Source organism: Poecilia reticulata, chromosome 16 (genome assembly GCF_904066995.2).
Source record: "Poecilia reticulata chromosome 16, P_reticulata-male-v2, whole genome shotgun sequence".
Classification (NCBI taxonomy): Eukaryota; Metazoa; Chordata; class Actinopteri; order Cyprinodontiformes; family Poeciliidae; genus Poecilia; species Poecilia reticulata.
In genome coordinates this window covers 13,482,953-13,498,940 of record NC_088845.1, presented here as the reverse complement: position 1 = coordinate 13,498,940, position 15,988 = coordinate 13,482,953, and the positions used below count along the sequence as shown (strand labels likewise).

The 15,988-nt window shown below is 38.8% G+C and overlaps 1 protein-coding gene and 1 long non-coding RNA gene across 2 annotated transcripts in view; one reads left to right on the top strand and one right to left on the bottom strand.

The window, feature by feature from the left end:
• chd4b (chromodomain helicase DNA binding protein 4b) overlaps window positions 1–15,988 on the bottom strand; it is a 36,898-nt gene that overhangs the window by 8,198 nt on the left and 12,712 nt on the right. Inside the window, 17 exon segments of the mRNA XM_008431422.3 lie at window positions 5,059–5,115; window positions 6,213–6,447; window positions 6,525–6,610; window positions 6,927–7,083; window positions 7,183–7,327; window positions 8,455–8,588; window positions 9,773–9,864; window positions 10,697–10,783; window positions 11,698–11,875; window positions 12,021–12,190; window positions 12,854–12,995; window positions 13,077–13,169; window positions 13,249–13,373; window positions 13,463–13,712; window positions 14,527–14,668; window positions 14,851–15,024; window positions 15,115–15,236. Coding sequence (XP_008429644.2) covers window positions 5,059–5,115; window positions 6,213–6,447; window positions 6,525–6,610; window positions 6,927–7,083; window positions 7,183–7,327; window positions 8,455–8,588; window positions 9,773–9,864; window positions 10,697–10,783; window positions 11,698–11,875; window positions 12,021–12,190; window positions 12,854–12,995; window positions 13,077–13,169; window positions 13,249–13,373; window positions 13,463–13,712; window positions 14,527–14,668; window positions 14,851–15,024; window positions 15,115–15,236 — 2,389 coding nt within the window.
• LOC145547615 (uncharacterized) lies at window positions 300–1,529 on the top strand. Its single transcript, XR_014083907.1, has 2 exons — window positions 300–1,093; window positions 1,167–1,529. It is a non-coding gene; the product is annotated as an uncharacterized LOC145547615 (long non-coding RNA).

The following is a 15,988-nucleotide window of genomic DNA, read 5'->3' as shown; positions in this document are numbered from 1 at the left end:
GTGCTGCAGCAGAGGCACTTCTAAAAGTCCTAGAGGACTGGAGTTTGACACCCCTGCTCTAGTAACTGCCGTTTTTGAACTTTTTCTGCTCTTTGACAAACAAAATTATGCTGTTCATACATATTTCACTGTAGAGAAATATTTTATGCATTAAAATGTAGCCACTAGTGTCTACTTTATGGAATTATTACCATCATTTCAACAGGATTTACTGTTTTCTGTTAAACTCCTCTGGAGTACAACCTTGTCACACTTTCTCCTATTCTTTCAATGTATTTTTTTCTTGTGCTCTGTTTTTATCTGTTTCTATGCATTCTGCTTGTCTACTTTTCTGTTTGCCTTCTGGTTTTACTATCTTTTAAGATCTTCTACAATCTTTAATCAATTTTATAAATTCATATATCAAACATTTCTACTTCTGACCCTTTTTGGTTTTCCTCTGTTTTACTCCTTCAAATATTTCTGGTTTACTGTTTCCACTAATGTTTTATACTTATTACTGTTTCACTATTCAATTGTTTCAACTATTTCTGGGATTGCACTAATTGACTTTTGTGCTAATTGTGCTCTTTCTCAAGTTCTGTTTCACTTTTTGTCTTTTTCAAATAAATCATGTTGCACACAAACTTCTGATTCTTTAGCTGAATTCTGGTATACCTTTGCTAATTTTCACTAATATATATATATAGATAGAGATAGATAGATAGAGATAGATAGATAGATAGATAGATAGATAGATAGATAGATAGATAGAGATAGATAGATAGATAGATAGATAGATAGATAGATAGATAGATAGATAGATAGATAGATAGATAGATAGATAGATAGATAGATAGATAGATAGATAGATAGATAGATAGATAGATATAGATAGATAGATAGATAGATAGATAAATAGATAGATAGATAGTGTTCTTGTCCTCCGTCCCTGCGCCACCGCCAGCTACCACCAGAGGGAGTTTCCCCAGCTCCCTTCTGACGCCCCACCCCGCGGGTGTGTCACCACGCACCTGCAGGTCATCCGATCATCACCAGGAGCTTAAGAGGAGCCGCCTAACAACACTTCCTCGCCAGAGTGTTGACCTTCGCGGTAACAGAGATCAGTAAGAAAGCCTTATATTGTTAATCCTGCGTGTTCTAACGCCTCCATCTCCTCACCCCAGGTTCCATCAAGTCTGAGAGCCGGATCGAGTCCAGGACCAACCAAGCCCGTCAGCTGGATCCGGGTTTCCCCGACGAGCACCATCGAGTCGGTCTCTCTCTCCCTCAGCTCCCCGGACTGACATCATTCTGGCTCCTGCCCCCGCAGCCCCGACGTTTCTGCCCAGCCTCCAGTTCATAGTTTTCCCTCGCTCGAGTTCATTGATATGGTGTAAATGAAGCTTTGTATAATTTATGGGCACAACCTCTGCCGCAAATCGGAACTGCCATTTGTTTACATGTTAGCAACTCGCTAACATGCTAGCTCCCTGTTATCAAACAGGATGCCTGTTGTATGTATTTAATATACTGTGTTTTTATTGTCACCAACTGTGTGTGTAATGTGATTCGTGTGCTGAGGAGCGATCAGAAACGCAGAGAACAGATTCGAGGTGAGGCAGGCAGTTCTCGTGCCTTATGGCTGTGGGCGCTCATTGTGACTCCACAACTGCAGAGTAAGAGACGGTAACAGCGAGCTAGCCATACAGTAGCTGCGCTGATACAGAGAACGAGACAGACGTGGTTTTCAGTTGTACTTTAACGGTTTCACACTTTGTGGAAAGTGTGAAACTTTCAGCACAAAAGGTTCATAGCCTCACCAGCTATGCACCTAAACGCACATCACTGACTAATTGCACACACATCTATCTATCTCTATCTATCTCTATATATCTCTATCTATCTATAGCTTCATTATTTTTTAACTAGTCTGCTTTTCTGCATGCCTTATTTCTGTTGATTTTACTATCTTTTAGCTTGTCTATTCTTTATGTCTTCTACTTCTATTTTATTCTTTTTCCAATGTTGCTATGTTTCACTCTTCCAACGGTTTCAACTATTTCTCGTTTTGTACTGACTTCCGCTTCTGCTAAATTTTTCCTTTTTGATTTGTTTCACTGTTCAACTGATCCAACTATTTTCTATTTCTTCTGATATCTTCTACTTCTTAAGCTTTTCTCCATTTTTCTTGCATTTCTGCAGCAGTCATTCTGCAAATATGCATTCTCACGGCTGTTTCGCTAGGAACAGCTATTTTTCTAGTTAGGGGCATGCCATAGCAATGCATAAGGAGAGCAGTACTGACTTGCGAAGCAAGTCAGTACTGCCTCCATGCATTGCATGGCAGGCACCTATTGTTCTACACCCAATAGAACGCCTCTTTATTATTATTATTATATATTTATTCTTCCGTCACCGTTAATGCGGCTCGTACCGCTGTGTGCCCACCCACAGAAGTGGTATCAAAACGTGCGGCTCGTACCCGAGAAGGGAGCTATTACTTTTATTGGGGATTGGAGTTAAAATGATTACATAAATTAATAAAAACTAAAAAATTTGAGATTTTGTGTCTCACAGAATCAGTAATCTTTCTCTATGAAACACACACACAGGACTGTTTATGGCTGACTCAAAAACCCTTTTTAAATCCCCCTCACAGGCATAAATATCGCCCTATTGGTCTGAAAGTTGGTCATAACATAGATACACATGCCTGCTCATGTACAATGTTTACAAAAATTTGCTAGGGCTTATGCTTTTTGTCAGGGTCCTTCAGACTGACGCCTGGTGTCTCCCAAGTATAGAAACTGTCTGAAGAGGATTTTCCCGCTCTTTGGCTCTCACAGCTGCAGGGGATTAATTACCATAGCAACAGAAGAACACAGTGTCTGGAACTGCAGCTCCCCAGGACTGCACTGTAGGGTTTACTGGTATTTACAACTTCTTGTGTTTTCAGCATTATACTACTGATTCAAGACTATAACCATTACACATATGTCCCCCATGTTAAAATCTGACATGAATAAGAATAAATAGTTGATTAAAAGTCTATGGACAGAAAATAACGTCGCTGCTCCTTTAAGGAACCAGCGGCACAGACGCAGCGCCTGCGATGCTACAGATCACAAACCTGACAGAGAGAGCAGAAGAGGATTCGTAGGAAAAGAGCGGTGATGCTCAGCAAGGCAGGTCATTAGTACAAAAGTTAGCATTTCACTGTCTATGACTAGTGCACTAGCACTTTTACCTAAAGTTAGCTTTTACCTAATTTTCTCATTAATTAGACATGTTTAGTATACTGAATAGAGTAGTAAAATTAAAACAACATGGTCGTGTTGCTCCACATGCTACTGCCAGCATTTAAGCTAACATTAGCATATTGGCTAATTTTAGCTTATGCATCAATTCTAACATAATGAATGGTACAACTACAGTTTATTAAACATGCTTCTGCCTCTCCACAGGTTATTGACTACGTTGCAGCTTTCTTTAGCATTAATGCTAATTTTTAACATCATAGCGCTGCGTCAAAGCCGACGGGCACACTTTGGCATGCCCCTTTAAAATTTCTGCAGGAATTTTCTAGTTTATTTATATATATCTTTATTTTTCTTCCATTACCGTTAATGCGGCTCGTACCGCTGCGTGCCCACCCACAAAAGTGGTATCAAAACGTGCGGCTCGTACCCGAGAAGGGAGCTATTACTTTTATTGGGGATTGGAGTTAAAATGATTACATAAATTAATAAAAACGAAAAAATTTGAGATTTTGTGTCTCACAGAATCAGTAATCTTTCTCTATGAAACACACACACAGGACTGTTTATGGCTGACTCAAAAACCCTTTTTAAATCCCCCTCACAGGCATAAATATCGCCCTATTGGTCTGAAAGTTGGTCATAACATAGATACACATGCCTGCTCATGTACAATGTTTACAAAAATTTGCTAGGGCTTATGCTTTTTGTCAGGGTCCTTCAGACTGACGCCTGGTGTCTCCCAAGTATAGAAACTGTGTCTGAAGAGGATTTTCCCGCTCTTTGGCTCTCACAGCTGCAGGGGATTAATTACCATAGCAACAGAAGAACAAAGTGTCTGGAACTGCAGCTCCCCAGGACTGCACTGTAGGGTTTACTGGTATTTACAACTGCTTGTGTTTTCAGCATTATACTACTGATTCAAGACTATAACCATTACACATATGTCCCCCCATGTTAAAATCTGACATAAATAAGAATAAATAGTTGATTAAAAGTCTATGGACAGAAAATAACGTCGCTGCTCCTTTAAGGAACCAGCGGCACAGACGCAGCGCCTGCGATGCTACAGATCACAAACCTGACAGAGAGAGCAGAAGAGGATTCGTAGGAAAAGAGCGGTGATGCTCAGCAAGGCAGGTCATTAGCATTTGTACAAAAGTTAGCATTTCACTGTCTATGACTAGTGCACTAGCACTTTTACCTAAAGTTAGCTTTTACCTAATTTTCTCATTAATTAGACATGTTTAGTATACTGAATAGAGTAGTAAAATTAAAACAACATGGTCGTGTTGCTCCACATCCTACTGCCAGCATTTGAGCTAACATTAGCATATTGGCTAATTTTAGCATATGCATCAATTTTAACATAATGAATGGTACAAGTACAGATTATTCTACATGCTTCTGCCTCTCCACAGGTTATTGACTACGTTGCAGCTTTCTTTAGCATTAATGCTAATTTTTAGTATAAAAACACTGGCTCAAAGCCGACGGGCACACTTTGGCATGCCCCTTTAAAATTTCTGCAGGAATTTTCTAGTTATTTTTTGTTATTTTCAACATGAGACTATGATGGCAGCCATCAAGAATATTTTGAGAAAAACATTGAAAAATTCAAGTTATTTCTAAGTTTTTGGTAAATGGTTCTTCATATTACTCTCTTATATTGGTGAAAAGGAACTGCAGATGCACATAAAAGTTTTGCTAATGCACCTTGCTGAGGTATATTAGACTGGAGCATTGATGAAATCTTATAAAGTAAACTAATATTTAAACATGCGTCATGAACAGCAGTGGTGAATATCTGTATCCAAACCTTTTTTGTCCTCTGCTGGAGACGTAGTGTCCATCTTCTCATCTTTGCTGTCTTCAGCTAAAATTAACAGAAGCAGAACGAGAAGCTTAAAAAGTAAAAGAGGAAGTCACAAGAGCGACATGAGGACACAGTTACGGTGAACACTCGTGTTGTTGCAACTGTGCATTTCTGCTCTGAGTTTGATATATTATAAATACAAACTGTCCTGCCTGAAGTTATTGTAATCCTCTGATTTGAATACTTTTGTTTATGAAACCTGCAGCGTGAGCTGGAGAAAGCAGGTACTTCCCGTTCATTTACATGGATCAGCTAAAATGCAGCTTTTTGAACTGAACTTGAAATAAGAAATACAGTATTATTCCAGGAACAGTGCATTGATAAATAATGACTCAGTTCAAGCAGGGGTCAGTGTAACAGGTAAAAAGCTCCCCACACTGTTTAATGGGAAGCTTACTGAAAAGCTGAGTTTTCGCAGAAATAAGAAACAAGAAAATAAATTTTTTCTTCAATTTATCTAAGGGTTTGCCTAAAGCATTGATCATGTAAATTATGTAATAATTCTAATAATTGGATACCGTAACATTGATCTTCCTGCCACCTTGATGAAGTAAATCATGCAAAAGGAGCTGAGTAGTAGTCTGACATTTTACTTTAGCGATAAACCATAATCATTAAAATTAACAAATGCAATTGCTTGAAATGTATGCATAATATGTTTAAGAAGTCTATGCAAGTTTTGAACTGAATTATTGGTATAATATGTGGAATAATGTCTCATATCTGTGAGTAAACAGTTTTTTTTTACTTTAAAGACTTTTGTATTTTCTAAGTTAAGTAAATGTTATAAATTGTAAATAAAATGACAGAGTGTGCGATAAATAATAAACATGCTAAGGTGCGGGAAGAAGTAGAAACTTATTAAAACCCATCAGCAACATCACAGTTATGATCTTTTCATATTTATGAGAAATATAGCAGGATAACTTAACTCAGACTCTTGATTAATGCAATACATTCAATGATAAGCTTACAATATCCCCACAGGTAACAACAACAACAATAATGTTACTACTGATGCTAATAATGTCCTAATAACAATAACATAATAGATTATTCTTTAAACACAAGTTTGAACTGATTTTCTACATCCTGACCTTTTGACCTGTCCTCCTCTGAGTCCATCCTGCTGTCTGAACCGTCGCTCTTGTTGTTAGCAGAGGCCTCCTTCTCGGCTGCAGCCTTGCTCTTCTCTTCTTTCTCCTTGCTCGTGTTCTCACCATCTTTCTCCTTCCCTTCATCGCCTTCATCTTTCACCCTCCTCTCTGCTCCCAGCTCTTCTTTCTTCTCAGAAGCAGGGGATTTTTCTGATTCATCTGGGATTTCAATAATCTGATTGAAAATAAAAAACAGATAAAATTATTGTTATGTCAACTAAACTGCTGATTTGAGTACAAAGTAATTCATACCTCAGGGTCGTCTCCCTTTTTAGCCACTTTGCTTTCGTCTCCTTCTTTTTTAATCTCATCCTTGTCCTCTGATTTAGACAAATCCTCTGGAAATCAGAAAATAAGTCAACACATTATGTATTTTAAATATTTAACAATAAACAGCATCATTTATATTAAGCTTTATTATAACTACTGCCACAAGAGGGCGCCAGCTCTTTGAGATAAAACCCCCCAGTTTAGGAAAATACATCTTTCAGTGAAAAAGGTATAAATTTAATTAAGGCTTAATGAAATGCTAAAACTAAGGGAAATGTCACTTATTATAGATGTGTTAGAACAAAATAAGATGAGTGTAAAACTTATTTACTGCAGAAACAGAGAAGTAAATCCCATAAAAACAAGCAGGCAGTGTGTGTTTACCTGGGACGGGAGTGTTGGGCTGTGTGTCTGCAGGCGTCCCAGTGGACGGTGTTTTCGGGTCTTCACCTGCAGCCAAAGCTGCCGCTCTTTTATTTTCCTCCAGCTCTGCCATCCAGGGCATCGACCACTGACCGTTCACATGTTCAAACTCCTGAACCTGTTCAGCCAGAACCACAAGTCAGCCAGTGAGTCTGTCTCTGCTTTAAGCCGCAGACAGCCTGGCCTGGAGGTGCGATCGTATCTGTGTAAAGCATACTTTTTTCCTTATAAGTGACATCACGCCGATTCGAGTGAGCACGTGCTGCCTCGACAGACCCTCGCGTGGGACGCCATCTGCGAAGGTTTCTGCTCCATCGGCTCCCGGCTCACAAAGATGTCGCATAAACAGAGACACATAAGCCCTGGAGGAGGTCAAAGTGTAAACAGTAGTGAGGACTGGAAGCAAATGCAAATGTCTGCATTATTCAGATTCATATATTCTCTAATATGGTTATTTTTGCAAGTGCTGATTAGGATTTTTCATTTTAAATACTACTGGTAGTTATCCACCCCTTTAATCTCCGCTATGTTACAGCCGATTCATCACAACGTAGCCTGCCATCAGTGCTAAGGCTGGTTAGCATAACCACCAGTGACAGCAGATAAACCGTTTTCCTGTAAGGGTAAGTTGTTGCTCCACCATTAGAACATTGAGCAGGAAGTACACACACTTGATTGACAGCACTAAAACCCTCCTCCTGGCTGTGATTTGTTGTTTTGATCAGGACCAGTGCGTTTTAGCAGACCGCACTGGGAGAAGAAAGAAGAGCTCATTTTTGATAACAAACTGCTACAACTTAGGCAGCGTTCACACTTGAGCATGACGTGGCACAATTCAGATTTTTTTGACGTAATGCGACCTGTATCTGATCTTTTTATGACAATCTGAACAACACAAGTCAGATTCTTTTCAAATGCGACCCTTGGATATCCAATACGTATCCAATCTTCTTAAATGTGACCTGAATCCTAATGGCCAGATCCTGAACTCAACATTCATTGATGCTCGATAAACGTCACTGTTCTGCAACCTGATAGTCGTAAACGGGAAGAAAAACAACAACCATGGCAAATAATAACGAGGATTAAGTTGTTGAAGTGCTGACTCCGGTCGGACAACAACTTCAAAATCGTAAGCTAAGCTCCACCGCTAGCATTCATGTTTACTTCAAACACAGAGCACTTCTTCTTCTACTTATTCTTTCACTTCTTATGGCACGTGACGTTATTGCGCCCTCTACTGTGCATGCAGGACACTTTCAGGACACCATAGCTCACATACAAGTCGCATATATTTGGAAGTGTGAACGACCACGGCAAAACATTTTTTTAAATCTGAATTGGGTCACTTCGGGATGCGGTGTGAACGCAGACATAGTGACATTTATTTTAACAAATATGGATGAAACATATTTTTATGAAAGTTACAAACTGCAGCTGTAAGTTTATTGATTGTTTTCAGAGCCTGAACAGAACCAAAGAAACTTACTTAAATTCCTTCTCAGATTTCCCTCGCAGGTCCCGGACCAGCCACTGGTTGGTGAAGGCATCCTGAGGAGGCATCCCATAACGCATCACTGCATTCAGGAACGCTTTCCTCTGCCGTGCGTTGAAGCCCAGCACCTGACAGGCAATTAAAGAGGTCAAAATAAAAGAAAAATTGTAAATTCAGCTCACAATATAAGTCAATACATGACATTTGGTTCACAAGATTCAAGATTTTTTTATTTTTTTTAATAATTAAGAATGACTTGTTTGTTATTTTCACAAAACAGTAGAAGTTTCACTAATTATAAACTGTGTTTTTAATAAACTGTAATCCTGGGGAAATGATCCAGTCCCAGTTTGAATTTAACAGTAAAACAACAGTAATGTTGCTGTTTTTCCTACCATTGAGAAAAGTATTAGATTATTTACTGTTTTAATACATATCTGCTTAGTGTAGATTGTCCCATTTAAGTATTTTCAAAATTTTGAAAACCTCTCAACATTTTTACTAAAGGTGTGAAACACAATTTCAGCATCATTAGGAAGTTCTGATATATTTCAATGGTTCTTTATAGTTCTGAAATCACATAATTGTGTTGCACAGCATCACTATCTGAAAGTGCAGCTGCTTTGCGAGAGAGACACAAAAGTGTTCACAAATCACATTAAACCCCATGACAGTTGCATGTATAAAAAAATTAAGAGACCATGTAAAATTATGTTTCTCTGATTTTACTCTTTATAGTTATATGTTTGAGTAAAATGAACTTTGTTCTTTTATTCTATGAGCTACTGACAACATGTCTCTGAAGTTACAAGCAACAATTTTGTATTTATCTGCAGAAAATGAGAAATGGTCAAAAATAACTAAAAAGATGCAGTGCTTTCAGACCTCAAATAAATCAAAGAAACAAGTTCATATTCATTTAGAAACAACAATGTTAATGTTTTGACTCAGGAAGAGTTCAGAAATCAGTATTTGGTGGAAAAACCAGGAGGTTTTCAATTGGGTTCAGAGCAGTGAGCTCGATATAAAAAATGTAAATAAATTACATTAATAATGAATAAATGTAAAATAAAAATAAATGAAATATTTGTAAAAATTAAAAAGAAAGTTTTAAAAACTAATGGATTTTACAAATACATTAAAATATTAAATAATAAAATACTGCATTTATTTTAGCCTTTATCGATCATGATGACACTGGTTTCTCTGTCCATTAACTGGCATGTAAGCATTAGATAAAAAGTTAATTAAATAAAATCATGAAACTTTTCAGATCTGTTTCCCCTTTCATTCGAGTTCAGAGTGAACTTACCTCGATGTTGCCCCCCACCCTGGCCAGCAGAGGAGGCAGAGGCTTGTCTCTGTCGTTCCTCAAGCCTTTGCGGTTCGGTCTGCGGGCGTTAGCTACCAAGGGGAGAACACAGTTAGTGTCTCTGAAATAAACGGCCGATTTCGAGGAACACGCAGACAAATGAAGCGATGTAAATAATGAACATGAGCACTCTCATCAACCTAAAGTGTCTCTGTGAAGACGCTCCACTTACGGCTCTGTGCTGATCCTGACGAAGCTGTCCCTTTTCAAATTTCCTCCAACCTTTACTTTAACTGCTCCTTGCCCTAAAGACGGTTGATTATTTCATTGCATCTACAACCGATGCCAGTTTTGGGTTATGTTTTATTTAACAACACTGAGGTAGCCTTAATCAATACAAAATCACATTCAGTACAAATAAGAACACTACTAATATTAACAATCACATAAAGTGCATCAATTAAATCAATCCAAAAAGACTCATAAATACAAGAAATGTCTGTACATTTTAACAAATATTTAACAGTCAATTTAAACAAGATAGGACGCAGTTCAGCTCGCTGATAAATCGTTGATTGCTTGATTTTTTCCCTTTCCTTTCTTTTTGTCTTTTCTTCTCACTCTACGCTCAACGCAGATGATGCACTGACAAGTGTTGTTTCGTGAGTTGTTGTTGAGATTGTCGAGGAGGACATCGTAGGTGTCGTCTGAATCTGTATAAGTATCTGCAGACGGGGCGGTGGGAAGCCTGTTAGTCAACGAGCCGGAGATGTTCCTTAAAACTCTACGACTGGAGCGCCAGCATCAAACTTTAGACACCATAAACTTTAACACCGTACGGCTTGGAGGGTGGACTCAGACGTTTCAGGAATGCACATACAACCCACCTCTTCACATCAGCAACCTTCAGAGATGGAGCCATACCTTCAGAGCGTTCGTCAAAGTCCTCGTCTCCCTCCTCTGAGGCCACTGAGTAATCAGACTGGTTGTCAGACTGATCCTCCTGCCAGTCTACACAGAACAGACAGAAACCATTATGAATGAGAACTTAAACAGGACAAAACCTTTGACCGCCTGATGACAAGCTGATAAGACTAAGAAACAACAAACATCTAGCTACCAGCTAGTTTTTCTCCCAAAGAGAAAAGACGTTTTCAGATTTTTCTTAGAATCCTTTAGTTTGGTTGCAAAGATAAACAAACCAAAACTGAAATACAGTAATAAAAATATTAAGACTTTTATTGGCATTGCCATTTTTTTAAATTTATTTTACTTATGATGGTATTGTATAGATCTTAGTACTTTTATGTAGCTTGTAATAATTTGGTATTTTGATATCAGATGGTTCTCGTCATCTCGGGGCCTCATTAAAAACGGTTGAAACAAAGTCAAAAAACAAAATGGAAGCAAAAAATGTCTCTAATTGTCCTCTTGAAACTCTGACTTATGTTTATAATCAGTTGGGGAAAAAAACAAGAAATTTTGTAAACAGCTGCTACAATTTGATTAGTTGATCACATTTCTCCTAACAGCTGCCCTATTAGGCAAAGAAACTAATTTTATTGTCCTACTTTTAAAAGGAAGTGAAAACTACAATAAGAAAGGTGAAAATGTTTGATAAAGGTTTTATTTTACACACCTCTAAAATGTAGTTAACATAAATAAGAGATGTTTACAATTAATCTAATGAGTGTTGTTCTGTGTAAATCTATGTCTAACTGAATGAAGAGAAGTGATTAATTTCCACTTTTGTAATTTAAAAAAAGCAATTTTATGACTGGCACTACATCATTCTAGGTTTTATGAGATTAAATATCATGCAAAGTTCTACTTAGCTCTCCTAACATGACCACACAGACACAAACAGCACATACACACACAGAGAAGAGGTTGCATTATATATTGTTCTGTACCCTGTCTTATACCTCGGTCCTCCTGGGAGCCGTCATTGTAGTTGACCGGCTTTCGAGTACGTTTGCCTTTGCCCAAATTGCGGGCGAGATCTTCCTGTTGCTGCTCATAATGGTGTCGAAGCAGTTTCTCCCAGTAGTCGGGATCAACGCTTTCCTCCTGCTTGATCACCTCTCTTTCTACCTCCTCCTCCTCAAAGAAAGAAGACATGTGTGGCTCACATACAACATAAACCTCCTTAACCTGTTTTATCCAGTCAACATGCTTTAAGAGTACAGGAGTAATAAGACGCATGTTGACTGTCAAACGAGATAAACTAACAAGTCCTACACTTTACCTCATCGTCCTCATCTTTGACAACATACTGGGCCACTTTAAAGGAGCTGAGGTATTCGTTCATGCTCTGCAGCTCCGTGTCCTCCGTGGCATCCTGGTTCCTGTCCAGCAAGCGGTCAATTGCCTGGTCGTCATAGTGAATCACACTGCTGTCATCCTCCTTGTTGTCTCCTGAAGGCGAGGCAAGGAAAAAGACGAGGAAATGAAAGAATTTATACCCAAGACATCAGTCATCTGCTATTCAGGAAAGCCAATTAATCTCAACCTCTTATGAAAATCTCCCAGGACAAAGTTTCAGTGTCAGTGTTTCCAAGCAAAACATCATTAAATATGCACTTCTTCATGACATGGAGCCTATTAGTAGACACTGGAGCAGGAATGGTTGGTTTTAATTGGACATGCGAACAATAAGCCAGTTTCAGAAGCACAATACTTTTGCAGCTTTGCTGGAAAGGCTGAATGTCTGGAGGGTAAATTGCTTTCAACAGGACTTATGATATTCATGGGATTTGTAGTTTTTCCACAGCCAATACCACAAATTACAGAAAAGCAAAGAACACATAACAGAAACCATGAACAAATTAGATAATGATGTCTCTAAAAAAATATTAATCATCAGAATGGAAATTATTGAGCTCCTTCTAATATATCTTGCAATTAATTGATTAATTGCTTGTTGCGACAGGCTTAGACACAACTAAATGGACTCCAAGGACATGAGTGGAAAATCAGCTTGCAAAAACTTAAGTTAAGATCATTGGATCTGAGACTTTCTTTTTTCCCCGACCGTCTGCATAACCCTGGATTTCTTTTTGCTAAATATTTTCTCCTCACCTTCTCCAACTTCATCCTTGAACAGCTCTTCGGTTCCAAACTTGAGAATGTCGTCAAGTTCCTGCTTTGACATGGAGCCCGTCTTGGAACCAAGTCCGGGCCGCACCACCAGGTGAGTCAGCATCATCTTCTTCTTCGCCACCTGACAACGAAAAGAACACAACATAAACATTTAGGTGCGTAAAATTCATTTTTTTTAATAATCACTTTCTTTTTTCCGAACCTGTGTGATCCTCTCCTCAACAGATGCTTTGGTAACAAACCGATAGATCATCACTTTCCTGTTCTGGCCAATACGATGAGCTCTACTGAAAGCCTGCGAGTAGCACACGATGATCAACCAGAACCCAAACACAGCTGCATACAAGCACATTTAAGACAGCGTCCAGGCCTACCTGGATGTCATTGTGGGGGTTCCAGTCAGAGTCGTAGATGATGACTGTGTCAGCAGAGGCGAGATTAATCCCCAAGCCACCGGCCCGGGTTGAGAGGAGGAACGCAAACTGCTGAGCTCCTGGAGCTGTTGGGGCAAAGGGCAGACTTCAAATGAGAAAAGCAAATATCAACTATCAAGTGAGGCAAAGATAAATATGCAAACACACATCTCACCATTAAAGCGATCGATGGCTTCTTGTCTCATGTTGCCGGTGACTCCGCCATCAATCCTCTCATATTTGTAGCCTTCGTTCTCCAGGAAGTCTTCCAGCAGGTCGAGCATCTTGGTCATCTGGGAGAAAACCAGAACCCTGTGGCCTCCTTCTTTCAGCTTCTTCATCATCTTGTGAAGAAGCATCAGCTTCCCTGAAGCTTTGGTCAGGGCAGTACCTTCATACATGCCATTTGGAAGTTTGGGAGCCTCCTGAAAAAGGAGAAGAACTTGCATGAGATTTAAGGTGTGTCCACTTTTCCCACGGTAAAATTCAAGCAGTTCCAAGAATTTTTAAGGTAAATTTTCACCAGACTTTGGAGATGAAAGCAACACAAATGAATAAAAAAAGACAGTTTCAATTAATCATTATATGACACAATTTGATACTGTTATTCATAATCTCTTCTGATAGTATTCTGCATTCAACAGTAGGGACAAAATAAACTAAAAGAACAAAATGTTATGTTTTGAAATGTCTCTCACTCACACTCACACACATACACACACACACGAGCACACCCCCACACGCACGCACACGCGCACACACACACATACCCCTACCTTAGTGGAGAACAATACACAAACCAAAAAATTTTTTTTAACCTAAAACGATAAACATTTAGTTTGATTTAAATTCAGACAGTGAAGAAAAAATGTGTCTGTTTTTTTAGGTGTGACTCCAACTGTAAATGTTTTCCAAATTTAGGCTTTTAATCAAGTGTTAAATTGCACTTTATAACAAAACTATGCAGTTAGAATATCAAGCACTTTCAAAGACTTTATACAGAAATCAAGCATTTTCCAAAGTAATGGATTTACATAAAAGCTATTAATTTTGAGCTATTAATGAGGAATTGAAACTATTTTTTTAAAACCCAGTCTTGAGAAAATATTTTAAGCCTTGTATTAAATAAAAAAAATTAAATGCAATTCATTGCCGTGAAGAGTGTATGTCTCTTCACGGCAATGTAAAGGACTGCATGTCTCAGTGAACAAAATTGATTGAATGAAACATAAAACCTACTGTTGCAGCGGCTGGAAAGAGGTAGGGATGATTGCAGCACTTTTTAAGGTCCATGACGACGTTGAGCAGAGACACCTGGTTCCCACCTCCTCGAGTGTTCAACGCCTCAAAGTTGCGTGTCAGAATAAACTTGTAGTATTTCCTGTATTAGCAAAACCACATTAATATATGGGAAAAGTTAGAACAAAAGCAAAATCAGATGGGAGTACAGGAGCAGAACTCATAGCAAGCAATAGTTTGGGGTTTAAAGTTTCCACAATAAATAATAAAAAGACTCTTTCAAAGTAAGTTTTTAAAGCAGTTACATTTAAACGTGTTGCTTACTTCTGCATGGGGCTCAGCTCCACCCGGACAATGAGCTCCGTCTTCGAAGGCATGTGTTTAAACACATCAGCCTTCAGCCTCCTGAGCATGTGTGGTCCCAGCATGTCATGGAGTTTCTTGATCTGGTCCTCTTTGGCAATGTCTGCAAATTCCTCCAGAAACCCTTCAAGGTTGCTGCAGAAAATAAATCCATCATTACCACTCTTTGCAGGTGGAGGCTCCAAGAAAAACAGCCACGTTCACGACTGCTGCAGAGCTACTGACTTGAATCTCTCCGGGGTTAAGAAGTTCAACAAGTGGAAAAGCTCCTCCAGGTTGTTCTGAAGAGGAGTCCCAGTCAGCAGAAGCTTATGTTGCAGCGAGTAGTTGTTCAGCACTCTGAAGAACTGAAAGAATAAAAACAAAACATCTTTTTAAATTATCCTTATGAATAAAAACAGTACTGTAAAGAAAAAAGTAGCAATGAAGTCTTAAGGTGTTTCCACACCTGACAGTCTGGTAGTCTCAACTGGAAACAAAAACTGGAACATTTGTTACATTTGCTTTCACACTGCACTGTATTAAACAATCCAAGCCTTTGAAAAACCTGTTCCACCCCTCCCGTGGGTGGCGCTGCACCAAGAACTACTGAAGGAAACAACGCAAAAACCTCTGAAGAAGACATTGAGCGCAACTTCCGTCTTCACAAAATGTAAACAAAAAAAAAAGTAGTGTCATATTTTATCGGTTTAAGGATTTCTTTTGTCTTTAAGAAAACACCACAAGCCATTTATTTCTCCCTCTAGAATTAGATTCTTGTGTTTGTTTTGGTTGTATTTACCCAGAATTCCCTGCTTTTCAAGCAGTCTCTGTCCGCTTAGCTAACATATATGCATTCGAACCAGGGTTCACTTTAATCAAACCAAGTCCAAGGATTTTAGACAAACCAGTTTGCTTTTTTGGTCAGCATCGGTTAGATTGCACATTCACACCTCCCTAAATGAACCGGACTTTCTTAGCAAATGAGCTAAAGTTCGATTAAAGTGGACTAAACATGGCTGGTGTGAATGCACTCTTAGTATCAATCTTTATTTGTATGACACCTTTCTTGCAATGTTGGACAATACAAAGTGCTTCACAGGATTAAAGACAGGACAAC